Source organism: Xiphophorus hellerii, chromosome 13 (genome assembly GCF_003331165.1).
Source record: "Xiphophorus hellerii strain 12219 chromosome 13, Xiphophorus_hellerii-4.1, whole genome shotgun sequence".
Lineage (NCBI taxonomy): Eukaryota > Metazoa > Chordata > Actinopteri > Cyprinodontiformes > Poeciliidae > Xiphophorus > Xiphophorus hellerii.
This window is the reverse complement of record NC_045684.1, coordinates 15,088,086-15,115,222: the sequence shown is the minus strand read 5'-3', so window position 1 is coordinate 15,115,222 and position 27,137 is coordinate 15,088,086. Positions and strand designations below refer to the sequence as shown.

The window sequence follows — 27,137 nt, the reverse complement described above, 5'->3', positions numbered from 1 at the left end:
TATAAACTCCTGTGTCTGACTTACAGATATGATTGTGTCTTTGTATTTTTTTTTTGTTGTGTTGAGTGTCAGAGATCTCAGTGGTCAAGTTAAAATTGACCCGGTCTTTCCGGAGCAAACAACATCCTAAACCACCACCACCACTGCAGCCACTCCTTGAGGCTTTTAAAGAGGAAAAAACAAGATTGAAATGTTTGTTTTCCTCTCTTGCTTTTATGGCTTAAAAGAACATTAAGAATATGTGACATGTTTATCTGATTTATAGACTAACTGACTGAAGCGCACATTTATTTTGACATCTCTCTAACAGCTGTAGAAGTCGTCTATAGGAAGGATTTTTTTTTCCAGAAAGCTTAATTTTTATTCTTGTTTATGGGTTGGCTTCCTTGCCAGATTATTTTATTATTATTTTTTGCCTTTTAAAGCAGATCTATTACCATAAAAAAAAGTCCAAAAACATCATATTAAGAAGCTGATCTGTCTTTATTTTTTTGTTATAGCGAAAATCTAGAACCCTGACTGCTGTGTGTAAAACCAAACAAATAAAATAATTAAATTTAAAAAATGCTATTATTCCTTAAGTTCCCAGATGTTACCATTTTAATACTCTCAAAGTGAGGTATGCATTGCTAATACTGTTTTAAATGAAGCACATCCTCATGTTTTTGGATCACGATTAATGAGCTGTTTTTGAGGTTTCAGCAAAAGATTAGTTTCCTCTGTTTGCTGAAAGTAGTTTCAGCAAACAACTTTTTTTTATGAATAAATTGTTACTCATAAATGACAAATGGCAATTTCCAAGACGGAGACACTGAGATGGACTAGATATGGGAAAACCGAGAAAAATTCCCCGGCTACATTTTTGGCAGAGGCATGAGAAGAGCGAGGAAAAGGAGCGAGCATTTAGGGTTAGGGAGAGTGGGGAGTTAGCATGCCGGGTGGGCGTTTAGCGGGTTTTCGAGGGCGGAGTCGTTGGTTTGTGCAGAGACGGCTCGCTGTGAGATTGCTCACTGCAGTTCCTCCTTAATTACAGCTCTGCTGGATGACAAGACAAGGCCAGGCATGCTCTGGATGTGTGCACAACAGTAGAAAACTCGCACTAATCCCCGTTTTAAAAAGTTACGAACACACAAGTGTACGCTTGAGCAAAAGATTAGGTTCCTCTGATGAAATCCCAGCTCACCTAATTTTAATCAAAACGTGCAAATTGGCTTTAAATGTGTGCAAGTGGGAGATTGCTGCAGTTATCAGATGATCCAGTGTAGTTTCCTGTTCATTTTCGACGGCGTCTCATGAGGGTTGTCTTGCTTCAGATGAAGTAAACTTCCAAACATTTCTCATTTATTTTACACACTTCAAATGGACAACTTTTCTTTGAGGTTACACAAAAATCTATTTAATCCCCCGAGGAATTCGTCTACATCCACTTAGTCTGGCTTAGGAGAGACATCACGCAGCTTTTGTGCATCAGAGTTCAGCGAGCACAACATGAACCTTGAGCCTTTTGTAAAGAGTTATTTTCAGAGTCCATAATTACAAAGGAGGGGCCGACTCCGCTCCTCGACGCTCACCGCAGGCGAGCTCGGCTTCAGAGCCACCCGACTCATGACGAGAGGTGCACAGCTGGTAGCAAAGGAAATATCTAGACGTTAAACAAGACAATTTCTTCATATTATTATTTAGGTATTTGAAAAATTGTGAATTATAATAAGAGGACACTTTCCTCTTTGTATCCTTACAGCAGGAATGTGTAAGGATGACCCAGGATGCACAAGCTGGGTCACAAGTATGACCCAGCTTGTGCAAACCAGTATATCTGCATCAAGGTTATGTGTATGCCTATCAGGTTTTTTTTTATCTCGCTTTTATATTTACTTAATGATATTTGGTTTGTCAAGCCTTGTTTAACCAGTCAGAAGTGCTTTTTAAAAAAAAAAAAAAAAAAAGATGCAGTTAATTTATTTAACATTGTTGTTTTCTACTTGAAATAGTTTGAGTCTGTCTTGTGCAGAGGGAGTGGACTGTTTCTTCAGGGTTGTTTACCTTTCCGGCATCCCTGGTGAAATGGGAACTAATTTGCTGCCGAGGAAAAAAATGGTGGAAAAAGTAGACTTAAAAAAAACAATTTGCCAGGGTGTAGCTGGACTTGAAGCAGCACTTGGACACAAAATCTAAATATAAGCTCAAGAGGTAAATTTCTTAAACACATTTTCAGAAAAGAAAAATGCATATGGAGGGGAAAAACAAGGTTTTACTTGCTTTCCTGTTGAATTTGTGACCATTTAGTTTAAGCCATTTTGCTGTTTAAAGATAGACTTGCTTCCTGGTCTACGTTGTTGGACGTGTATCGACATGCTTCTTAAATGTCCTAAACTTTTATCTTGTTTTTGTTTTTTTAAGATTACCGGCTTCAGACTGCAATCTTATCTGCAGAAACAATACTGTGGATGATTCTCGAGTCTTTCCTTATTGCTTTAGAGTTTCCTGATGCGTCCGACTTTCTTCTGATTTCAAGTTGATCTGTGGGCGCTTTGTTTAGTAATCACAACTTTTGAAGGAAATCTGATCAAGAATTTTACTGGGATACAGAAGATGTATCCTGGGGCACTCATCTCCGTAAAATAGATCCGTCAACACCTATGAAGCTGCTGCTTCTAAACATAAAGCTCAGGGGACCCGCTGAGTCACAGAATATCCAGAGGGGGTGTTCAGGTGATTGACAGAAAGCAAATTAAATTTCAAAATTTTTAATGCATAAAGCAATTAAAGTAGTATCATCTGTTAACCTAAGTAGGTGAGACCAGGTTCCAGGTATTGAGGTAGACCAAAGTTTTTATCTTACTGAAAGATAAGGGCTAAAACTTTCCTTCATACCGTTGCTGCAAGTGGCTGGAATTTCTTCCACCTCGATAAAGATTAATAATTTGATTTGCCAAATTTCATGTTCTCATTTCACTGCTTGCTGAAGAATGTATCTTAAGAAGCTGGTCTAAGATAGTAGTTGATCATCTTTAAATTAATTGAAATTTAATTGTACGCCTACCCGGCGTACAATTCTCTTTAACACTTCATACTTTAAATTTAATGCATCATTCAGATGTTTATTGCTGCTAAGTTATCTGCTTCTGAAGTGACTCAGATGCCTGACAAAAGCAGACAGCCACACCGTGAGAAGAAGCTGCCCCCCTGTCACACACACACACACACACACATACACCCTTTTCCAAACAGCCAGGCCACGAGTTGGCGGTTGAATCAGGCCAACTCAGCAGTTCAGGATGGGAGAGGAAGGAAAAGAATGGAGGAGGGGAGGAACGAGCCCTGACTCTTGTCCTGATATGAATTGCGGCCTGAAACAATGGACACTGACAGCTCATGTGGAAACACTCCCACAGACACTTTTTGTTGACATGGTGTGTGTGTTTGCGAAAGAGTGAGAGACAGAAGACAAAGTTCTCTCCAAAGACCAGCAGAAGTCATCCACAAATGGAGGCAGTAGAGCAAAGAAGGAGCAGGAAGAAACAAGGATGTGTGTCATCGTGCACAGGAAGCGTTGGGTTATGATGTTGGTATCTAACAGAGGGGGTCGGTGTTTCAGGTGCTAGGCGAAAAGAGCGAGTGATATGTCCAAACTTGCAAAAGATTTTGCCCAAGTAAACACTAGACAGCTGTGGTGCGCTCATGCCAGAGTGTCTGGAAAGGCTTTTCATTGTTTGTCGATTGAGACTGCAGCTCCACAGGTCTTTACATAGATTCCTAAAAAGTATATTACTGTTTTTGAATAACTTGACATTTCTTAATCATTTAACCAACTCTGTATTTTGACTCCAGAAACAACAAATTCACTTCTATGCAGATGCCATATTCTTTTTTTTTAATAATTTTATTTTATCATCCATCAACAACAGGTCATTGACCACAGGAGCAAAGCAAACATGGCATTTCTTTTTTCTTTTTTTTTTTGTTCCACCCCCTACTTCTCCCCATCCATCCATACCTAGCTGCAAACAATAGAAACAACAAAATAAAGAAAAATATAAAAGGGTATATAAAAAAAATAAAAAATTCTTTCTAGCATATCAATAAAATTAAATGCAAAAAATAGCAAGTTGTAGTGAGTAAAAAAAACTTTATAAACTCATTTTCCTTGTGCATGTATGCCATGCAAAGCAAAAAGTAAATATCTAGAAAGCTGTTGGAATATGTCAGGTTTGCTACAATCCAGTCTTTTTGTCTGTTTAGATTCAATTAAATTGAGATTTGGAAACCTTGTCCAAGTCAAGTGTGGTTTCCATTTGCGATACAACTGAAAAGTATTTTTTTCAAAGCATGAGCATCAGCATGGATAGTTCCTTGAGATGGACTAAATGTAAAATTTCACAGCTGAACTTTTTGAGGAGCATGAAAATATGTGTAGCCTTGGATTTGATTGATGAAATCAGGATGAAAATTATCCCAATTTGGTTCTGAGGTTATATTTTCTTTGGCTGTTTTTGGGTCGAATTGTGATGCGACTGGTTGTTTTTTCTGCTCCTAATGAGAAATCCAACAAGGGATTGCTTTTCTTGGGAATATGATGTTTAGACCCTCTCGGCAAGATGTCTTCAGTGTCCGTTTTCTCACTCTTTCTCAAAAACCCTAAGTTCAACACAAACAGAATTTGATCCGCGCATAAGTCGGTTTGATGTTTTGGCTGAAAACATTTTTTTTTTCTATCTCTTCTAAGCCTCATTGGTGTTTATTACATGTCTGGCTCGTTTCCTTACTTGTCTCTATATGTAGCATCCTCCAGCATGTCGTGGCCTGGATTATGTAGGAGGGTGTGTGAGGCAGACAGACGACATAATCCAGCTAGTCTGCTTGTTGTCTGTTACCTGCAGCTGATAAGATTAGAAAGTGATTTGAGTTGAGCGATGTCAAAGGGTTAGGAAGCAGAAGGTTGTAAAGAGCTTTAGAGGTCTGCAGGAGTTCAATGCAAGAGAACTAAGATCAGACAAAGCGATATTTTGAAAGTCTTAACAAATTGTGTTTCAATTGACCCATGCTTGGATTTTGTGGCTCAAAGCTGACTGAATTTAGAAACTCTTCATTCAATGTCTGAAGAAGAGTTCGTATACACATAATAATCATGTGCATGTGAGGGGAGAGTAAAAATGGTAGTAGCAAACATAATCACCTAATTAAAAGATTTAATTGTGACCCATGAGTCTGACATTTGACAGCAACGACTAATAAATATAAACCCGTAATGTAAAATCAGTAGTTTTGTTGCAAGAGAGGGTTGCAAAAAATGGATGAAAATAAGAGATGAATAAAAAAACAAAACTGTAGAAAATAGATTTTTTTTAATGTCAAAACGATAGTCATCAACTCCCAACAACATCCCTCCTCTTGATTTTTTTTATTTTTTAATTTTTTTGCTTTTCTCATTTAGTCGCTATTGTAAAGTTGCTATATTTGCCTGAGATGAGCATCAGATTTTAGATAAAGGCACTTCACTTACTGGCAATTACTGGAGCAGTTGGTAAGGATGTTTATAAAAGGCTTCAATTATTTACCCCATTCTACTCTCACTATCTATAGTTTATAGACTTTGGTCAACCTTGATTGTTGTTAGAGTTACAGCTGTTTTTTAACATCTTGTGTATATTTAACTGTAGTTCTGGACAAGCTTCGGTGACTAGCTGTTAGTCTGCTTGTAGCCACTTCCTGACTTTCGTTGCGGAAAGGGGATAATCAAGAAAATGTGGGTTTAACAGAATTGATGTTATGTCAGATATGTGATGCAATGTTTCCCTAAAACTTTGCAGCCCACTTGTCAATATGAGTTCAGATCATTTATAGAGCAAACGAATGTCGTCATAACCCCAGTCTACTATCTAAATACATTTTCAATCTGCTAAATGATATTCAAATACCCAGCAAGACAACATTTGGAAAATAAATAAAATGTAATACATTGTTCCGCAGCCATAACCAATTAAGTTAAATCAATGTTTAAGTACTTGTTTTTGCTCAACTTTGAAGTTCAGGATGTTGGGTTTTTTTTCGTCAGACATGCCAATCTTTAATTTGAAATCAGTTATTTCCTTTTGTTGAACAATATGTTTATATTAATGGAGGATGAGCCTCTGTATAATCAGGCTAAAACTTTGCTCACCAAAACAAACTCATCAAGTTGGTTTGAAATTTGAACCAACTTGAATCCAAACTGGAAATACTTTGGTGCTCGTTAGAGTCATAATGTTTGGTTCCAGTAAAGTTAATAATATTCATTGCTCAATTGTTCACATAAGAAAATATGTCAGAAAATTCAAACTTGAATAGAAATATCTATTAAAGTACAGTAGGACTATTGTTTTTGTTTATGGCATGTAGTGCTGTCCATAATGCTGCTCTAAATGTTATAATTATCTCTCTGCTTGACTTGGATTTCATTAGGTCACCTTTTTAAATCCCATGTTTTTTCATTAATCCAGGTTCAAACGGTAAAAGCAGAGTCAAATGCACGGCCTCCACATTTTAGGATGTTCCCATGTTTGTGTGCCAGATTCCAAGTCAAAACTATGTTGCTTCGAGTCTCAGTGGTTGAACAAAATTTATAGTGGAGAATATTGCAGCTCGTCCAGCCCTCCACTGCAACCACTGCATTCTTTTCTCTGTTTATTAAAGTTGTTTCCATCTATTTAAATATCATAAATATGTTCCGTGCAACTATTTGGAATTCTTTTTTTTTTTTTTTTTACGTTATTCTAAAAGAAGCTTTTGTGACTGAATGCTTTGTCCGTTTTCTTCCACATTGCCGATGTCAAAGCAAATGAATTATACACAAACAGGACTGTGAGGACGATGTTGTTCTTGTTTATCCATCCTGAAGAACGTCCAATAGAGAGCAAATCCTCTAAACCGTGATTCATGAAACATCTGAGGAGGTGAATCAGTGGTTGAATGTAGGAGTTGATTTGAGGGATTGTTTCTACTCTAGATATCTAAACCTTCACATCTTATTAATGTCAACAAAAAGCTTCCCTGGTATCTGTTTAAAGTTCAGGGAGTGTTAGTAATCACGCTGTTATCCAAACTGTTTGTATCTCTAGCATATACTCCCTTTTTAGTCACTAGTATAGAAGCAAAGCAACTTATTCCATATGCTTTCTATTAAATCCATCTACTCAGATCCTTTTTTTACCTGTAAAATAGAATTACAAAAGTATTCGCAACACTTTGAACTTCTCCACATTCTGATGTCACAACCACAAACTTCATTATGTTTGGGATTTCACTTGATGGACCGACACACAAAGCTTTAAGTGAGAAGTGCAAACATTAAGGCTCAGAGTAAAATTCAGTGCAATTGATTGACCTTAGAAATGACCAAATTGGTAAACAACATTACTGTAATTTAAGTGTCACTTCAGGCAACATGTTTCCAGAATCTGGATTTAGTTCGCGTCTAGTGGCAGCAACCATTTTTCGGTCACTTGAGGAGTTATCAGTGCTGCCAGCCTTGGCACCTGTTGACCAGATGGATGTGAATGTGGAGAGCTTAAATTAACAGCATGTGTTTTGGGGATTTTGTTTTTGTTTTATTTTATTATTTGTTTGTTTTGTTTTTGGAGGGGGCTGGAAAGGTGCAGATTATCACGAGCGGGCCGGCTGCAACAAAACGTTTGCTAAGAAACCTTCGCGTCAGTTTATGAGAGATGACTCGATGGAGAGTGGATTGCTGCCTTTCTTAGGAATGCAAGACCTGCACGTACCTCACCGCTTTGATCTTTTCTTCCCACCCCCCATCTCTGCTGGATATCAGCCTCTACTTTCTCCAGCACACAAATAAAATTAATCTCCTTGTGAGCACACGCACACATTTTCCTTTAAATGCTCTCCTCTTCCCTGTAGATGAATCCTAAACCTGCGACGCGCTCCACTCCCCCACAGCACCGCACGGGCTGTTCTGGCGTGTTCGCGCAGCCTCGGCAGCTCTTTGTAACTTGTCCCAGATGTGCGGCTGCAGCCTCTGTGTGCTGCAGCAACTGCTCTTTAAATGAGCGACTGCAGTCAGAGAGTGAAATTGGGGGGCGGGGGGAGTGCATGCAAATCACTAATGAGCTTATACTGTAAATGCACGCAAAGGTTTTACAGCCTTGTTGTGTCTTATCAGGAGATCAAATGACTGCTGTAGTTTTTTTTTGTTTTTTTTTTCGCTGTTTAGGAAACATTTTGTGCATATCACACCTGACCCTGTTTTCTTTTTCTTTTTTTTTTATCTTGCCAAAGCGTGCATGCTAAACAAATTTAGCATAAGCAGGCAATGCTATTGTAGATTTTCCTACTAACTGTGGAGTGAGTAGGGCACCTACTCGGATACAGATGTACATTGAATTGGAAAATGGTGATGAACTGATCATTGTTTTGTGGCTGATTTCATTGACTTTTTCTCTTTTTCTTTTTCTTTTTTTTTAAGATTTGAATTGCAGTAGCATTGCTAAGTAAGAAAAGAGGAGAAACGATCTTGAGGCAGAACACTTCTATTGTTTTTTTTTTCTTTGTTTTTTTTTTGCCAGAGATCTCAGTTCGACCAAAGCACACGGCTCTACTTAATGTCCCATTAGAGGTTAGAAATGTCCATATATCTACATTTGTGTGATGTGTCAAAAAAGTAACTGTTCCTTCCTTAGCAGGCCCCCATAAAACTATCTAATTGTTGTCCTTGTTGCCACTTTCTTGCAGCAATTCTTAAATTGTGAGCCTTAGAGATCTTTTAGTTTTCATTACAACCTCCCTCACTGTACATGGAGTAAGATGAACGTGACTGGCAAATTTGTAACTGGGTCACCTTGTAGTTTCCACCAATTAAGCTGCAGGACAAACACATTGAATGTTTACCTCGAATAAAATATTTCCGGATTGAGATTTTGATTTTGATTTCCCCCAAAGTGAGATTTCTCTCCTGTTTACGGATTAATTTGTTTGAAGGCTTTTTGCGGATCTGTGTTTACTCTTTTCTGTTGGGCAGAACATAAAAGCTGTGCAAAAATGAATGAAACTTGTGGCTTCTAAGTTTAAACTCCAACTTGTGCACCACTGTGTATTATATTCTGGTATGTTTATCGAGCTCTTCCAAATTTCCACCCAGGCCCTGCCTTAACCTCCCCTGCAAGAATGTGAAATATGTTTGCATGTTTAAAAAAAAGTTCTTCATTCTGTCTGGACTACTTTTTTTTCTATGTTAGGGTGAGCTAAGAGTCTTGGTTGACGTCTTAAAAGTGAGTGGTAAGAAATGTTTAAAGAAAAAGTCTCTAGTCCTACTAGAGTTTAAACTAGTTTAAACCTTTTTCTTAAGCAAGAAAGACGGGGGGGAAATGTTCTGCTTCCAGGGCACTTGATGAACTGCATTGTGTTGCGCTTATCTCCTTTTGTCCAGCAAGGATGCGCCGTGTCATGTGAGGTTTCATCCTTTTGTGCTTTGTAGGTTTGAGAGTAGGGGGGAACTTCCAGCTGCGTGTGTGCATTTCTCACTGTGGGGCCCACGATAAAGCCCACTGTCACAGCATCCAGTGACCTAATGCTAAAGGCAGCAGCGTCCTGCACTGTTCTTTCTGTGCTTCGTCTCAGATCATGGCCTCTGCTGTCACTGAGCACTCCGTCACGCCTGGACGAAGACGGTGTTGGGGGAGAGCTGGTGGAAGGTTGTTGGGGTACAGGAATGTCACATGCATAGATGGACTGTAGCTGACTGTGCTTTTGGACACAGCTGCAGGCTACAGGGTATATATATGCTTGTTCTTTTTACTGCTGAGGAAATTACTTCAGCGCTGTCCAATAGAATTATTATTCAAACAATGAAATAAGTTTTATAGTTTGGGAAACGCCGTGATGTTGAACCATGCTGGTGTCGACACGTTCCATAAAGCTGTTTCTCAGTCCAGAGTCGGTATAAGAGTTCGTCCTATGCAGTTATTGGCAGGACAGTATATTTCTGCAAACAAAACCCTTCATACTTGAAGAAACCTGACAATCATGAGCAACAGAAACGAGATATGAATGTCGCAACCTGATATTATTCCTCCCAGGCAGCACATGTTTTGCTAAAGGTAGCAAGTTTGGGTGTTTTTTGCAAGATGAGGAGTTGAATAAATGTTTTTCTTAATAATACTTTTAGCTCTTCTCGTGCGTTAAAGCTGGAGTGCTACGTGAAGTAGCCTGAAAGGAATGACTGTTTGTCAGAGATTCTCTTTGGGGCTTTCTAATCTCTAGGTCATATCGCAAAGTAAAAATATCACAAATGCCAAGAACTGAATCTTTGTGCAGAGTGTTGACATGGGTCGGTTTCAAGGTAAACGTTCTGAAAGTTGGTTTCAAAACACCTGGATTTTGAACAAATCTGTTTCTGCAGGTTAAAATCTTTCTAATAAATTTGGGTCAATATGATTGACATTTAATATTATTTGTGCTATGGCCATTAACCAATATTTACAGATATTCAGATATCCCTCACCTTTTCAAGACAGAAATAAAGACCACACAGCTGACATTGCTTCTCTGTTTCATTTAAACGCCCCACAATCCAACACTGCATCATTGTCACTATCCCATGCCCAAACAAATAAAACTTCATATTTAAAGGGGGGAAAAGCTCTGTTTTAATGCTTTGTGTTGGATTGTTGATTAGTTTATTGCAAAAATTCATTACCCTAAAGCACAATTTCTGTTGTGAACGATTAGCAATAATGATAGCACTGGGATGAGAGGTGAGATCACACTGTGTGAGAGCAGACACTGTTGTGTAGCTCTGAAGTTGGACCGGATTTCAATAATATTTCAAAACATTAAACATGATTACAAAGTTAACATTTTAGGCCACAGATCACCCACCTGCATCTCCAGAGAGATACAGGTGCTGTTGTTTTTAGCAAGACCTGTTAGCACTTGCTTTTCCTGACCAAACTACTCAGTGAAGCTTAAAATCACCATCGGTCAATTTCTTTCTTTCTTTCTTTTCCACAATATATTTTAATGTTCCGTTTTAGCTATGAGTCTATTGTTATCAGTGCTAAAGATGCTTTCTTTATTTCCCTTTAATTGCCTTTCTGTTTATTATTCTGATAAATGTGTTGACGTACTTCAACATACAGTACAGACCAAAAGTTTGGACACGCCTTCTAATTCAATGGGTTTTATTTATTTTCATGACTATTTATAAGGCAAGAAATCCCACTTATTAACCTGACAGGGCACACCTATGAAGTGAAAACCATTTCAGGTGACTACCTCTTGAAGCTCATCAAGAAAATGCAGAGTGTGTGCAAAGCAGTAGTCACAGCAAAAGGTTGCTACTTTGAAGAAACTAGAATATAAGGGGTATTTTCAGTTGTTTTACACTTTTTTGTTTAGTGCATATTTCCACATGTGTTATTCATAGTTTTGATGCCTTCAGTGTGAATCTACAATGTCAACAGTCATGAAAATAAAGGAAACTCATTGAATTAAAAGGTGTGTCCAAACTTTGGTCTGTACTGTACTTGCATACTGCATTAATGCTGCTTACTGCGCTGCATAAATTAAATATTGACAAATTACTCTTGTTCCTGCGGGCAGTTTGGTTCCTCCTGTCTTTGTTAGCACAGGTACAACAAGTATAGTGTGTGCAAGTTTTCACAAAGCCCTGTCTGAAATATCACACCCAAATTTGGCCTCAAACACTTCTTTAAACGTCCGCAGTCTGGATTTCTGAATGATGATTATGGCGTTTCTGCAGGTTTTTGCTGCGTGCCATTAAAAAAAAGGAAAAAAAAGAAGTTCCCGTGTTTGTGTCTGATGTTTTTAGCATTAATGCTTCATCTGTTTCCCTTCATTACGCCAGCAACGTATAAAAACATACCAACTTTCTAAAAAGGACCTGAAGTACTGACTCAGCTGTAGTTGGTTTCTTATGCTGTGTTTTCAGCTGCGGTGAAGATTTGCCAGGAACAAGCGTGTTGAGGCATCCTAATGGTGGATCATAAAACTCTTAGATTCTCGGTTTTTATTGGGGATTCTGGAAAAGTTGCAGAACATTAAAACAGTTTTCACCGCTTTGCTTAACTAGAGGTGGGCCTCAGTGAAACAAAGCCCGACTTTTCTCTCTTCCCTTTACCTTTTTACTTCAGAGGGCTAAAAGCAGCAGGGGGCTTTTAATAGGATCTGAAAACCCGACCGAATTCAGTTTACTAGTCGATTCCCATAGAGCAGATTCTGGCCACTACAGGAGTTGGATCATTAAAAACCTGTGAAACACTTTAAGGATAATTCAGTGATGGATCATGTTACCCTTGTAGAGGTCAGAGGACCTCACGCCTGTCTTGGAGGAGTACTGCAGATCTTCAAGCTGTTCAGTGATATCTCCAGCTACATTCCTTTAGTGTCACAGTGGGTAGACATACTGGCAGCCACGAGAGGCAGAAGTCAACCAGGAGCCGTCTTTTCACCTCTGACCCTTCCTCCGACTGCGCTGCGGGTTGGTTAAGAGCCCGTCTTCTGGTGTCAGAAGGTCTAAGCTCTAATTTTTCTTAGTAAAATTCTCATTTATGGTTTTCTGTAGGACATTGGGATCTAGAAGGATTTCGCAAAGCATGACAACAGTAATCTCATTCTGTTATGCACGAGTCTGGAGCAGAGCTTTTATAATACTCTGCACCATTTAAGTAGGTTTTTTTTTTTGTTTGCTTGTTTTTTTGTGCAGTTTCTTGATCATGAACTTAGAACAGAATCATGTTAAACATAAACACAACCAGCTGTTTGTGTTTCTAAACTGGGATTTCCTCTAAATCTGTGGCTTCAACCTTCAAACTTCCCTACTTGTATCCTAAAAAAATAAGCTGCACGCTCTCCTCCTGCCTCCACCCATTTTCACCAGAGCGTACACGCTTATATGGACATAAATGAAGACTATTAAAACTTATAAAGCTCCTTTTTATGAATATTTCCAGTTATAAAGACAAGACACCTGGAGTCTGGAATAGCATGCTTTATATTTGATTTACATCAACTGTAACATATTTATTTTATCTGTTAGTATTTAAGTTTTTAAGTTACTGACTGACTGAATGAATGAATGCACACTCACTCAAAAAGGCTTAAAGTAGTTCTGATTAAAATGCCAAAGAACTTGCACACCTATTTTGCTGATTTTTTTTTCTTACAAATGTAGTAACTATGGCAATATTTACAAACTGTTCTTTAAGAAAAACTGTCTTCAGGTTAGATGGTTTATGTCTACTGTAAGAATTTCCAAGCAGTACTGTAAAAAAGTTACTTTTATGTAGCTAAATGTAAATGACGGTAAAGAATTACTGAACAGGAGCAAATTGAAAGAAATTTTTCATCAAAGACACTGAAGATCTGAGGTTCAGTTGGACGTTGGGTGAATGGCGGTGACCTGTCGGTCTTTGATCAGACACTTCACATGAGCTCAGCTCGATGCTCTCGTGTAGGAGGGAGTTCGTTTTCAGAAGGTATTACAGTAACTGCAGTGTTATCAACTGGAACACCCTCTCTCGTGTGTCGCCCACATTAAGGAGAACTTGGACCTTGATGTCGGGGACTTGATGGTTAAAATCTTTCTGGCTCCTTCAACTGTTTTTATGAGATTATTTAGATCTAAAGTCAAAAGAGGTGTTTCTTTTATTTTAAATTAGACAGAAGGAACCATTCATACACCATTAGTATAGTAATGGAGGGACGTTTTATGTTCACGGTATTGGTTCTAACTCAGACTTGTGTACTAATTAGCTTATTGTTCTGGACATACAAGGAACCATTTTCAACATCAGGTTAGTTGATGACTATTTTCTTGGAATCAAATATAAATATATCTACATGTCTTTACATAGTTCTAGATGACTTGGCAGTTGATTTCATCATCAACGCCTTTATAGTTACAAATAAAGTACATCTTCTGTAATCATCACTGAATTCAACTTTTAACAATGCATTGGTTTTTCCAGGCATCTTTTTTTTCTCGTGTCATATTTTTTATTGCATTTTTTTTTATTCTTCTCTCCTTCTGTATCTGTTTTTTTTTGTTTGGTTTTTTTTCAGGTTCTATATTCAGAGCATTTTATTTGCTCTAAATGTATGGCGAATATTTGCACTTGAACTTTAAACGTTGGTCAAAAATCAGTGAGAACTCTGGAAATTTGAGCCTAAAGAAGTATAGAATCATTACATAAAACATGTGAAGGAATCATGACTCAATAGTAGCTCAGTGGCAGATGGAGGACACTGTAAGTAGGGTTGTTTTCTCTGGCCAGAATAAATTGCAGCGGTTTTCAAATGATTTGTTACGTGCAGAGGAGAAAAAAAGCTGGTATTTTGTAAGGAGAATAGAGTTAAAAGAACCCATTCTGCTAAACTGAGAGGTTGCCTGTGGTCGTGGGTGGTGCTGTTGCAGCTTAATGTTAATGGAGCGCTTGTGAAAGTTTTAGCAACAAAAATGTTACCATAATGCAAAACAGTTGATCTGAACTTGGATGTAGGCTCTTCTTCAGTGCAGCTCCACTGTGAGAGAGATTGATGGAGCCAGTCTGAGAAAATAGTGGAAAAAAAAGTCAGAGATTTACTTCGTTAAAAATCTGAAGCAGTCTTAATTTTATTTTTTTGTTGTTGCTAAACGTTGTAGGTAGAGCTGGGCAGACCTGCTGTTACATTACTGCTAATAACATGTCCTGATGAAATGTGGTAATAGACCTTCCTAAAATATAGTTTACGTAGTGTTTCTGGGGTAAATCCCAAAACACCTGCTCAGATTAACTAGACATTTCCACCAGTAGTTGTTGCCCTGCACTGAGCCACTCCCCTCCCTTCTGAATTTGTAGGATTTCATAGAACAAATTACTCCAGCATATGCCTCCTTTTTTTATTATTATTATTATTTTTCATTTCTTTGCCAAACAGCTGCAAGACATAACCCTCTAAAAGCAGCGTTTTGGTTGCAGATGTTGGCTCTCTCACTGATTGGTCGTCTATCCCGCAGTGTAACCCGGGTGATGTGGCGCGCTGTTTGCTGCGGCTCGAATTTGAGAGCGAGGTGAGGGGTGTGGACGCAGGGTGTTGCACTTAAAAACCTGTAATGAGACTCTTGCTGCAACCCCTCCCCAATATGGTTCCCATCAGTGGAAAACTTGCACTTGTGGCAGAAATTCCTGCCCTATAGCGAGTGCCTTGTCTGGATTCAATCAGATCAACTTCTGCCAGAACATGCGCCAAAAACTGAAAATACCACTTGATGATTTTGTTTTTGTTTTTTTGGGGGGCAAACTTATGATGACGTGGGTGCGATTTCCTTCAGACTTGCTTTCTTAAGATTGTGAAAAATCTTATTTTGTTGAGCTGGCAGACTTTTTCTCCCTTTCACACCTTTTGAACCGTTTCACATTTTTGCCACTTCACAACCCCAAACTTCAGTGTATTTTGTTGAGATTTGATGTGATTTGTAATTCTAGATCATAAATACACATTGATCTAAACTAATCCATTGTAGTTCTGACTGTGTGTTCAGGATGATCTGCTGGACGGTTGAACTTTCTCATGTGTTTTTGCGACCTTTAACACATTCCAGTCCAGGATTTCCCTGTATTTATTGAGCTCCAGCCATCTTCCTATCAGTTCTGGACAGTTTCTTGTGCTTCATCCAAAAAATGCATCCACACAGAATGATTCTGCCGCCACCTTGTCTCAAAATAGGGCTGGTGTGCTCAGAATGACCTGTAAACATGCTTACTCTGATCCCTAAATGCCATGTGACAAATGTAAACTAGATTTCAGTTTAAACGCATGATCAAAGTTTGGGACATCGTCTTCCACTTTCACCTTGCCTCAATTCTTTTTTTTTTTTTTTCTACTTTGCCCCTGATCTGTCTGCTCCATTTCTTGGTTTCTATGGTAATGTTCTAAAAGAAGGCCTTCACATTTTTACAATTTGTGCTCAAAGTGTATACATTTATGCACAATTTTCTGTTTGGCCATCACCTTAAATTCCCCTGTAATTCTATAAACTTTGTGTTTGCAACATGAGGAAACGTTTCGGCAAATTGAACAGCGTTCCCTTACAGAGAGCAGCTTCTTGACTCCCAGAAGTTGCTTCTTGTGTCTTAACTTGCACCACAAGCACGTAACAAATCTCCCCAGACCCTCCGCACGCTTTTCCTTTTGTCCCTCCCCTTCCCCTCGCGCCCCCATCACTAGACTTGTTCTTGCTTAGTCGTCAAGTTACAGAAGGAAGAGAAGCTGCAGGAGAAGACACTTTACAATGTGAGAGGGGAGCCTGAGGAGCTGGCCTCTGTTTCTGTTTAAAGGCTCTAAATTAATTTCAGGGTGCAAAGATTAGGGGAGACAAGTCCAGAAGAGGTTTCAACATGTATTACTGAAAAAACTAAATGAGCAAAGCTCGAAAGGGCAAATGTGACTCATAAAAGTGCAGGAGCTGATGCTCCCACTGGGAGACCTTCACTTCCTGTCACATGCCGGTTTACGTCGTCCAGATTTCCTGCCGGTTGCAGAGAAAGATGGGAAGATCAGACAGATATCAAATTGTTTTTTCACCGCAAAGTGTTTATCTTTCCCTCTTGCTTGGGGTGTCTTAACGTACTCAGAACTATAGAAATACACTAGCTTGTGGTTAACCTTCAAAGTAAACTAATCTTTTTATTATTATTATTTACATATGTACATGAATATGCTCATCAGTAGTTGCGTTATCTTGAGGATATGACTCACCCTTTGAATCAGTGATCTAGTCCTCTATGAAGGCCTTCATTGTTCCACCGATTGCTCCAAAACCTCAGACTTAAAGCATCAGGCCTTAACTCAGATTACCACAACAATCTGTGTCATCATCCTATGTTCCCTCATTATCCCTGACTGACGGCTGATCTGCTCGCCTGATGGATGGTGCACGTATGCGCCGATGTGTTTGAGCACAGATATGCAGGGTGCATGCAGCTGCTCGCTGCTTGCGGAGGGGTGGATCATCGCTGTCAGCAGAGGAATGCTCTGCAGCACTCAGCAGTCCTGAAACTAATATGCACACGCAACATGTTTACTGCTTCTCGCTGACAGCAGCGTGTGGATCACATTTGAATCTTTGTGTCTTTCCTCGCTGGCTGATCAGCAGTTCGGCTTGATCTGCCAGTGAGCTGATGATTTTCAGCTGATCTTGATGAAAATCATCTGAATCTGCTCGCCAGGTGATTTCAGGTGAAAAATTGTTTGCAAGTGGTTTTTGGTATCTTTAGGGCGTTTTCACACCAGACAGCCTGGTAGATTTGGTTTGATTGGGGACTAAAATTGCAACATTTGTTACATTTGCAGCTGGTGTAGTTCACTTTCACACTGCACTGTCAAATGAGCCAAACCATTTGAAAAACCTGTCTCTACCCCCTTGCCTGTGGTGGCGCTGCAGCACCACCTCATGAAGGAAATTACATAAAAGCGTCCGAAGAAGACATGAGCACAACTTTCTTCTTCCCAAACTGTAAACAAACATGGAGTTGAGTCAGAATTTAGTGGGTATAAGATTTCGCTTTTGTCTATTTGGTAAAGTCCTTGAGCCATTCTTCCCGCTAGTGTTACTCTAGCATTTGTTTAGACTGTATTTACCCAGAATGCCCTGCGTTATTGTATACTTCCTGCTTCTGTAGGTGGTCTCCACTTCGTTTTTCATCCTCATATGCATTGCAAAGACAGTTCACTTTAATCAAACTAAGACCCAGATTTGGAAGCAGACCAGAATTTGCAGAGTCTCCCCAATTGAAACTGTCTAGACAATCGAGTTTGATTAAAACACTAGTTTTAATCAAACTAGTGTTTGAATAAAGTGAGCTAAACAGGGCTGGTGTGAATGCTCCTTTAACGTAGCAGTCACCTAACGTGAAGATTTATTTTTATTTGTTTCTAATTTTTCCTGTCTTTTTTTTTTTTCGTTTGTTTGCAGAGGAGGTCGACTACACCACCTTTGGCACCAACACCTTGACTCGTAAAAAGAAGGCGGTGGTGACGCTTCGCAACAGCGACATCAACCGTAAGCGTCCCCGCGTCCCAATCGGCATGCCGCAGGACTTCCGTCCCGTCTCCTCCATCATCGACGTGGACATCCTGCCCGAGTCCCACCGCCGCGTCCGACTCTACCGCCACGGCTCGGACAAACCCCTGGGCTTCTATATCCGCGACGGGACCAGTGTTCGAGTGACTTCCCATGGTCTGGAGAAAGTTTTCGGCATCTTCATATCCCGGATGGTCCCTGGAGGCTTGGCAGAGAGCACCGGGCTGCTGGCGGTAAACGATGAGGTGCTGGAGGTGAACGGCATCGAAGTGACGGGGAAGTCTTTGGATCAGGTCACGGACATGATGATCGCGAACAGCCACAACCTGATTGTGACCGTCAAGCCAGTGAACCAGCGCAACAACGTCGTCCGCAGCAGCAGAATCTCCGGCAGCTCAGGCCAGTCGTCCGACAGCAGCGGCTCCATCGGCAACCCGAGTTTGTCGGTGGCTCCGGTGCGGGAGTCGACCTCTGTGGCTCATCACAACTACCATGACGAAATGGAAAGCGACGAAGATACAGATATTGTCATCGAGAACAGCCTTAAGCGACCGTCTCTCCGGTCCAACGCCTCGCTGGCTTCCAACGCGTCCCGAACGCACCAGCAGACTCCGGCGGCTCCTCCCAGCCCTCCGACAAGGCCGCCGTCGGTGGTCTCCACCTCTTCCTTCCGGTCCCAGACCAGTCTCAATGGAGGGTCCCACCACCAACAACCACAACCCAGCATCAGCCTCAGCCACCAGTTGCACAAAGACCTGAACCTTAAACACAACCAGCACCAGCAGTCCAAACACAGCGAGCTGCACATGCAGCCGCCTCATCACAGCAGCAACCCAGCGCTCCGGCACAGCAACGGCAGCCTGCACAAAATCCTCAGCTCTCTGAAAACGGACCCACGCCACAGTCTCGCTCTGCCCAAGGGAGGGGTGGAGGAGGATGGCACCGTCATTACCCTATAATAATTACAGATAAGGAAGCATAAACATCCCAGCTGCTCAGAGACGATACGGGAACAGCCCAATACACACGAGCACAGACTGTGTAGCCTCTGATGTTTTTTTTGTATTTTTATAAGGCAATAGAAAGTTTACAATAATGATACTGTGTATATATCTTGTATTTTTACGTTTCTTATGTTCAAAAATGTGTATGTTCTTTATAAGCGTCAGAACAAATGGCTTTTTATAGTCCACTGTAGGTTAGAGCTCTGAATGTACCTGCAGCCTGGTGTCTTTTCTTGGTGTCCATTTTTAAGACCCTCTTTCATTCTCATTGGAGGGACCAATGTGGGTTTACTTATGGATGTTTTTTTACAGAGTAAATCTATACTACTTATATTCCCATAATGCTGTGTAGAGTTTGTTTTTACTAGGTCTTTTATGCATCCATGATTGTGATCAAATCTTTGTATCTGTTTAAATAAATTATTCTCTCATTCATGAAAAGCAGATGTGATGAGTCAGCTGTTTCAATTTAAGTCCCATTCTCTGCATGATAAACAAAGTTCTGAAAATGAGATGCGCCAAGCAGAGGTTTTCCTTGCAATATTGAGGGGCGGATGAGTTTCTGGGTAGGCTTAAAGGACATAAATATTTAACTGGGAACAAGAGAGAATCTGTGATTTCTTCTCTGCAAATTGGTTAAAAGCCAAATTGTTGGGGTTGTATCCCGGTCTATTTGTCATTGCTTTCAATTGATCAATATGTCCGTACATGTCCATTTTTTTTCATCCACCTATCTCCTTTTTTTTTTTAATCCATCTGTTCATCCACCCAGAAGTTCATCTCTACATACATCTCATTCATCACTCACTGTCTGCATCCAGCCTTCAATAATCCCTTCATCTGTTTGTCTGTCCATCCATCTGAACCTTTCATCTGTTCATCCATATATTCATGCTTTGATCCCTCTGCCAATTCCACCATGTGTCCTGTTCATCTCTCAATGCATCCATTTATTTTTTGTCAATCTATCCATCTTTAATTCATTTCTGCCTCTGTTGTTCTTTTCCATCGTTCATGCATCTATCCACATTATACATCATGATTCATTTGTTTCTCCATCCATCAATCTTTTGTTTTATTTTGAGCATGGAAGAGAAAATAAACGTAATTTATAAACAAAAAGATAACTGAAATAACTCGACATACAGGCTATTTACAGCAGCCTGCAGTTCAACAATGCTCATAATGGAGTAGGAATAGGAAAATCTTTTAATCTTATCCCATTTCATTTGTCAGTATGTTCATCCATACATTTGTCTCTAGCCTTTTCCTGTTTTTTATGAGTTTCATATTCAAAGTTTGACATCCAGAAATTTCTGCTATTTGTATTTTAATGACCTGTTCAGTTTCTCCCTCAAAACAGACGGAGAAATCTGAAAATTAAGATTTGGGGAAAGACTTTTCATGTGAAACGGTGACTGCTGTTCAGCCACTCAAAACATATTTCAGTAGAAAACGTCTCATGTCTTACGTTGAGATTATTCTTACAAAGATGCATTTCCACCTGATCACAGCTGTTGGGTCATTTGGAGAAAACTCTTAAGTATTGCAGAAACTGAACAGCTTACTTCAGTTTATCGTTTGGATTTGATTTGGAAAACCAAAATAATTTAGTGAAATTAGAGATTTGTTTTTAAGCTTACATCTGACAGTCACATGAGTCATGACGGAAGTGGATGTCTTGAGTTTCTTTCAACGGCAGTAATTGTTTTCTAGGAATTTATGACCAACAGACGATGGCATGAGAGTTATGAACTTGTTTTCTTCCAAGCATTAAATTACGTCTAGTATCGTAGCAGGAAAATTATGCTTGATTTCTTCCTCTGTAGTATTTTCCACTTTATTTGGGTAGGCTGTGATGTTGAGGTTAACGCTGGCTAAATGAGTATATTTAAGCTGCAAAGTACATTCTCTAAAGGTTGGATTCCTTTAGTTGTGGATCAGCTATCTTTATCATTAAGTTTTTGACTCCAGGCAACCTTCATCAGGAATGCAGCATCTTTCAGTCTTAGAGGCCCTGCAGCAGCGGCAAACATTGTGTCACCTCTTTGCTAGTGAATGTTTGCCCGCCATGTTTATGCAGGATGCTGCACTAATCAACCAGCTAACTGATCGGCTAATCTGTACCGCCACTCTGCAGATTTTAGGGTAAGTGGGGGGACTGAACTGCTAACGAACAGGGTCATTCTGTAAACAGTGGGGGAGCACACACTGTACACTCTTAGACTGCAAACTGTATTCACCATTTTATTGCAAAAGACAAGAAAAAAAGTTTAAAATGTCATTAACATTAAAAGTCCCAAATATGGTTCTTTCAGGCAAGCATGTGCCCGAATGTATATGTTTTGTATATAACAAGTTTTTAAGCATGTTTATGACAGTTTATATTTATGGAGAAAAGCACTGCACTGGTCCTACAGGCCATGTTATTGTCCTGGCTGCCATCTGCTGGCGGTAAATGCACTGACATGTTAAGAGCTAAATGGTAAATTGAAACATCCCCGCAAATCAATGTTATCTTCGCTGTAGATGAAATGCTGCTGGCCGCTGAAACGAATCCCAGTTCATTTTTGTTCAAATCGTTTCAAACTTTAATGTTGAGTCATGGTGTTAAATAAAGAACATAACAAAATTACGTGTAAATTTTGTGTCGAACCCGTCGACAAGCTTGAATATAGTTAACTAGAAAATAATAGAAAAATAGTTGAATTAAAAAACATACCCGTTGATAGGAAGCAAATTTTAGTTGTTAAAGTAACATAATTTGTTTATGTTTAGTGAATGAAACATAAGTTCACTGAAAGAGTGTTTGCTTTGTCAGACTAACACAAAAAGGTGAAGTTAGTTCAACTAACTCCTCTTGTCAATCTGAGGTGATTCGAAACACTTGGGTTAATTTATTAATTTTATTTTAGTTGAACATAAAGTCATAATGTCAGATTGCTATATCTGTTTTGCTTTCAATTAACGTAATATAATTATGTGAAACCTGTTGACATAAAAAATATATGTTAAGTCAATGATTCATTTATTTTATTCTGAATTAAATCCAAAGAAAGTATATATTATATTATATTATATTATATTATATTATATTATATTATATTATATTATATTATATTATATTATATTATATTATATTATGGAACGAGGGAGAGAATATTTGAAGCGCACTTTCGTAAGTTGTCCCTCACGAGCTTCCCTTCACAGTGCGTCACACGTGACCCAGTCAGTTGACAGGGCAAAACACTGCAGTTGGTCAGGGGGAAAAAAGAGCAGACAGGGGACATGGACCATCATCGGGTGGACAGAGTGGGCCTGCTGTCTCCTCTGGAGGAGTCCAGCGCAGAGATCAGCAGGGACAGCGGCGTCGTGTCTCAGAGCGCCAGCAGTCTGTCCATGGTGAGCGACCTGTCCAGCAGCGGCACCGTGTCCCAGAGCCCCAGCTTCGGAGCAGCAGCCGCGGCTAATGTTGTCTCCCGGAGCCCGAGCCTGAACCAGGCGGCAGGGGAGCACGGGACCGCCGAGCAACAGCACGACTCGGAGCAGGACGACGAGGTCCTGAGACAAACCGCGCTCCAGTACTCGTCCTACATCCGAGCCACGGCTGGAGAAGAGGTTTGTTTAGTCGCAAAGGCACAACATGGAGTCCTCAGCTAAGTTAGCGCGGTTGTTTATGGCTCCTCTGCTTACCGTAGAGCCGTGTTGTGGCTCGATGGGAATTAGTTTATAAGCTTGACGTGTTTGTGGGATCATAAGCAGTGCGCGAGTGTTTTTGGGAGCTCTCTGTCACTCCTGATGGACGTTAATTGAACAGGCATGACTGCAGGATGTTTATATTCAGTCATGGCTAACTGATGGACAAAGGCTCCTGTGTCCTCAGCTTGAATTTAGGTGTGTGTAAGCATGAATTTGAGGCCGTCACATGGTTCCTAGATAATCTTTGAAGATGACGTTGGCCGATTTACATTCCTAAAGCATTTTCACTTTGTGTCACGTTAGAACCACAAACTTCATCAAGTGTCATCGGGATGTTGTTTGATAGACAAACAGATAGTCGTAAAGCAAGAAAGACTATTGTATGGGATTTTCAAACATTTTTACTAATAAGAATCTGAAAAGTGTGGCATACTTTTATATTCAACCACCCTGAGTCGACAGAGTGAAATTTTTGTCCATTATTTTTTCAAAAATAGCTCAAATGAACTCAGATTGGAGAGCTTTGATTAATATCCATTTCCAAATCTTTCCACAGATTCCTAATTGTATTTTGCTCTGGATAATGAATACGCTTTGGTCTAAGCACACAAATCTGGCAGTATGTTTAGGGCCATCGTCCTGCTAGAAGGTGAACTTTTACCCCAGACCTTTGCAGCCTCTAACAGGTTTTATCTGTTATTGATGGATGGATTGTCCTCCATCAACTCTGAATAGCAATCTCACAGCAGGATTTTGGCACCACTAGGTGTTACTGAGTGAACGTTGCATTGAGGGTGCTGTGCAGTTTTAAAGGTGCATTCAGTTTCTACCTCTGAATTGAAATTTACTAGTTCCACCTAGAAACATGAATCCTCCCGAAGTTTGAATTTCAGAGGTGTCAAGTAATTCCCGAGTTAAGATTGAGATGTTGAACATTTTATTTGTCGACCTGACATTTTCTGTATCCAACCAAAAACACTGAGAGTGCTGTTGGCTCTTTATGCTTGAGTTTCTTCCTTCCATGTTTAATTAAAGAGAACTACCTTGACTGACAGTGCTGTTTACATGAGTAAATTCCCCTTTTTTTTTTATTGCGATTAGCAACTAGAACCTGTTCAAACATCGACGTGAGCTCAAACGCAGCATCACTTTCCAACAAGCATTCAATGTAAGCCGGAAGGTTCCGTTATGCTGTCGTCTAAAACAGTGTCTCCAACATGGCTTCCCCCTGTTTTCTGTGTCCTTTTGTCTCCATGATGCTGTTTGTTCACTAATCTTTGGCTATTTCCTGAGGCCTTCAGAGAAAAACTGCATTTATACTCAAATTAAATTACACACTGATAAACTCTTCTAAAGGCAAATAGTTGACTTGAATTTTATTTGGGGTATCAGAGTGGAAGGGGTGAATAAAAATACACTCCCTACCTTTGTAGATCTTAATTAGTAAAAAAGTAATAATAAGAATAAAAAAAAAAAATACATCCATGCATCATTTCCCGTACACTTCACAACTGATCCTACTTACATAAGAACCCATTAAAATTCATTGAAGTTTGTGGTTGTAGCAGAAGAGAATGAGAAAAGTAATGGCCATCTGTCTTGCCGTAGTTTAGTCCGTAGCCACAAAGGCATTTCTGTTATGAGCATAGGGTTGCTGTGATTTCTTGTTACGTAATCAATACATACTCGTTGACATAATGAAATAAAAAAATGTAATGTAATGAAGTGTGATTCAGGTCACCCTGGGCAGTTATTTCAACAAAATATCAGATCAGAATCAGAAAACAGAGAAAGGTGGTTACTGCTCTAGCCAGTCACACACACATTTTTATTTAACAATATAAATTTTGATCCCAGGTACAGAGGAAGAAAAAAAAAGATTGGTGGTGGGCATAGGAGATATTTGAATTGCCAATCAACTCCCCAGATACCTAAATATCAACATAAGCTACAAAAAAAAAAAACTCCATGTCAGTCAATCTTTAGGTTTTAATAATCAATATTTTTCTTTCTTTTCTCATGCTCAAACTTTATGTGACAGCTCCTTTTCTATATTCCAGATCCAGTGCTTGGAGAAAAGCTTGGAGGAAATGCTGACGAGAGTGGATGAGTTTGTGGGGATGCTTGATATGGTGAGCCTGGGCCGTCTCTGAAACGACCGAAGTATCGTTTGAAAAATGAAAATAGCAGCCATTTGCATTTCTTTCTCTCTTCTTTTTGTATATCATGTCCCACTAGATTCGTAATGATACATCCCAAGTTGTAAATGAAAATCTTCCAAAAATACAACAGAAGTCTGATGAAATGAGACAAATATACAGGAGAATTGATAAATTGGAGGTAAGTAAATCTTCCGAGGATGTTGTCAATAAGCATTCTGTTGTGCTGCCAGGCCACTGTGGTTGAGTGTTTTCTTAAATATTTGTACCTGCTAACTCTCTTTCTTTCTGAAACTCTTCAGAAGTGCTCTGTGACTCTTGGACAATGTTTGAAATTATTTTACATTTTTTTGTTTTATGGTACAATGATATTTTTTTCCACTTCTGGTTTATTGCCCTAACAATGCTCACTGAAACCTTTCGTAGTTTAGAAATTTCTTCAGCAGTCATCAGCACGTTGTGTCACTTCCAACTTTAGGAATTGCTTGAATCCATAAAATGCGCTGTAATACATTATTATTAAAGTGGGCAACAAGGACAGTAATTTTCAAATCCAATTCAAAGCACAGTCATATCGCTTGTGATGTTTTGAGATCCAAATGTGTCTGGTCAAGGGAATGTGGCATAAACATTGTGCATTTTGGGGCTTCAAGAATCTTAAATTTGTTACTCTTGTGTGTGTGCAGGCCTTTGTGAAGATGGTTGGAACCAACGTCAGTGCAATGGAGGAGCAGGTCACGCAGGCGGAGACAGAACTAGGAACACTACCGAGTGCTTTCAAGAAGATCCTCCGCACAATGACTGTCCCAGGATTCTTAAATGTAAGATTTCATGGCAAAATAATAGTTCATATTTTTATCTGACATGATGGATTCTTTTGATAACAGATTATTTTGGTTTCGTTCTGTGCTCCAAGATGAATCAGTCAGTGGTAGCTGAGTCGAATGTGTTTGCTTCCAGAAACAGGCCAGCCCGCGAAGACCAGCCCCAAATCAGCGCCAAGAAGTCCCCAGCGTGTTCCGGACAGATGACTATTTCTCATCGCAGCCTGAACAGTGACAGAACTGCTGAATCGAAGCCTGGTTCTAACCTCAGAGGCCTGTTTAGTGAAACTGTACTGACAACTGCCATCCCTCTGAGGAGGATCCATCAGTGCAAGTGACCTCAAGAAGCAATAGTAGCTTTTTCCTGAACAATTCACTGGAAGACAAATGACAATTTACCACAGTTTTATTGTCAGTTTTTTCTTTTTTTTTTTGAGGTGACGACAAGCTCTGAACTGTAGCAACATGTTTTTTAAAAGTGCCTACATGGAGTTTTGCGCCTTTCAAGTTTGTGGAGAGAAAACTGTATGATGGTTAAACTTTGACAAGTCGGGAAGGAAAAAAAAAAAACCCTGCTTGTTTACAAGGCGCAGTAAAGACGGTACAGTAGATGTAACAGATGAAAAATGACCCCAGCCTCTTTTTCTACAAAAATATATTCCTGTTACTGGTGTTTGTACAGCTCTGCACGTTGAACTAATCTGTAATTCTGTATGACTAATTCCTTGTACCCCAGCAATATTGCTATTATCCAGTTAAGCATTTAATGTCTTCCATTTCAAAATATTCACTTCTTATCTAGCCTTATCTTTCTGGCTGTGGATGACAGTTGCTTCACTGACATGGGGCTAAATCTTTACTAGCACCGTTTTTTATGGAACAAAGCACAGGCGCAAGAACCAGTAGTTTTAGTTTCTCATGCCACACTCTTAGCTAAACGCTTTGCGCCACAAATTGTGAATTATCACAACAGGAAACTTTGATTTGTCTCAGCATGATGTAATGTGGCTCTAACCCCCAAAGCAAGGTGGTAGGTGTCACAGCCATTATTTAGATTTTTTTCTTTTCTTTTTTGCCAAAGTAGTTGGTACAGATCTCTTTTTTACATGCTAACTTTGGTTGAAGTTTTTAAATTAACCAATAAAATGTATTTAAGTCAAATGATCTCATGTCCTTATATTATTATATTAATTTCCTCATATTAATTTGTACAAATGTTTATTTGCTCTACAAATCTGGCTGTGCACTGAAAGCCAGTAGGATTTGAGCTTTAGAACAAGGTGGCCACATGTTTGAAAAGCTCTATTAGATTAGTTCTGATTTACTCTTTTTGTACACTTTTGTTTGTGTTGCTTATTTGATTGTCCAAATA

The 27,137-nt window shown here is 39.5% G+C and overlaps 2 protein-coding genes across 2 annotated transcripts in view; both read left to right on the top strand.

Moving 5' to 3' along the window:
- Nucleotides 1–19,529, top strand: part of pard6gb (par-6 family cell polarity regulator gamma b) — a 33,392-nt gene extending 13,863 nt beyond the window's left edge. The window contains exon 3 of the mRNA XM_032581631.1: nucleotides 17,972–19,529. Within this exon, the coding sequence (XP_032437522.1) occupies nucleotides 17,972–19,038 (1,067 nt within the window). The 3' untranslated portion in view covers nucleotides 19,039–19,529. The remainder of the gene's footprint in view (nucleotides 1–17,971) is intronic.
- Nucleotides 19,530–22,301: 2,772 nt separating this feature from the next.
- On the top strand, nucleotides 22,302–26,926 carry bloc1s4 (biogenesis of lysosomal organelles complex-1, subunit 4, cappuccino). The gene is made up of 5 exons (XM_032580033.1): nucleotides 22,302–22,701; nucleotides 24,843–24,914; nucleotides 25,021–25,122; nucleotides 25,628–25,762; nucleotides 25,902–26,926. The coding sequence occupies exons 1-5, from the start codon at nucleotides 22,372–22,374 to the stop codon at nucleotides 25,998–26,000; spliced, it is 738 nt and encodes a 245-aa protein (XP_032435924.1). The 5' UTR covers nucleotides 22,302–22,371; the 3' UTR covers nucleotides 26,001–26,926.
- The last annotated feature ends 211 nt before the right edge of the window (nucleotides 26,927–27,137 follow it).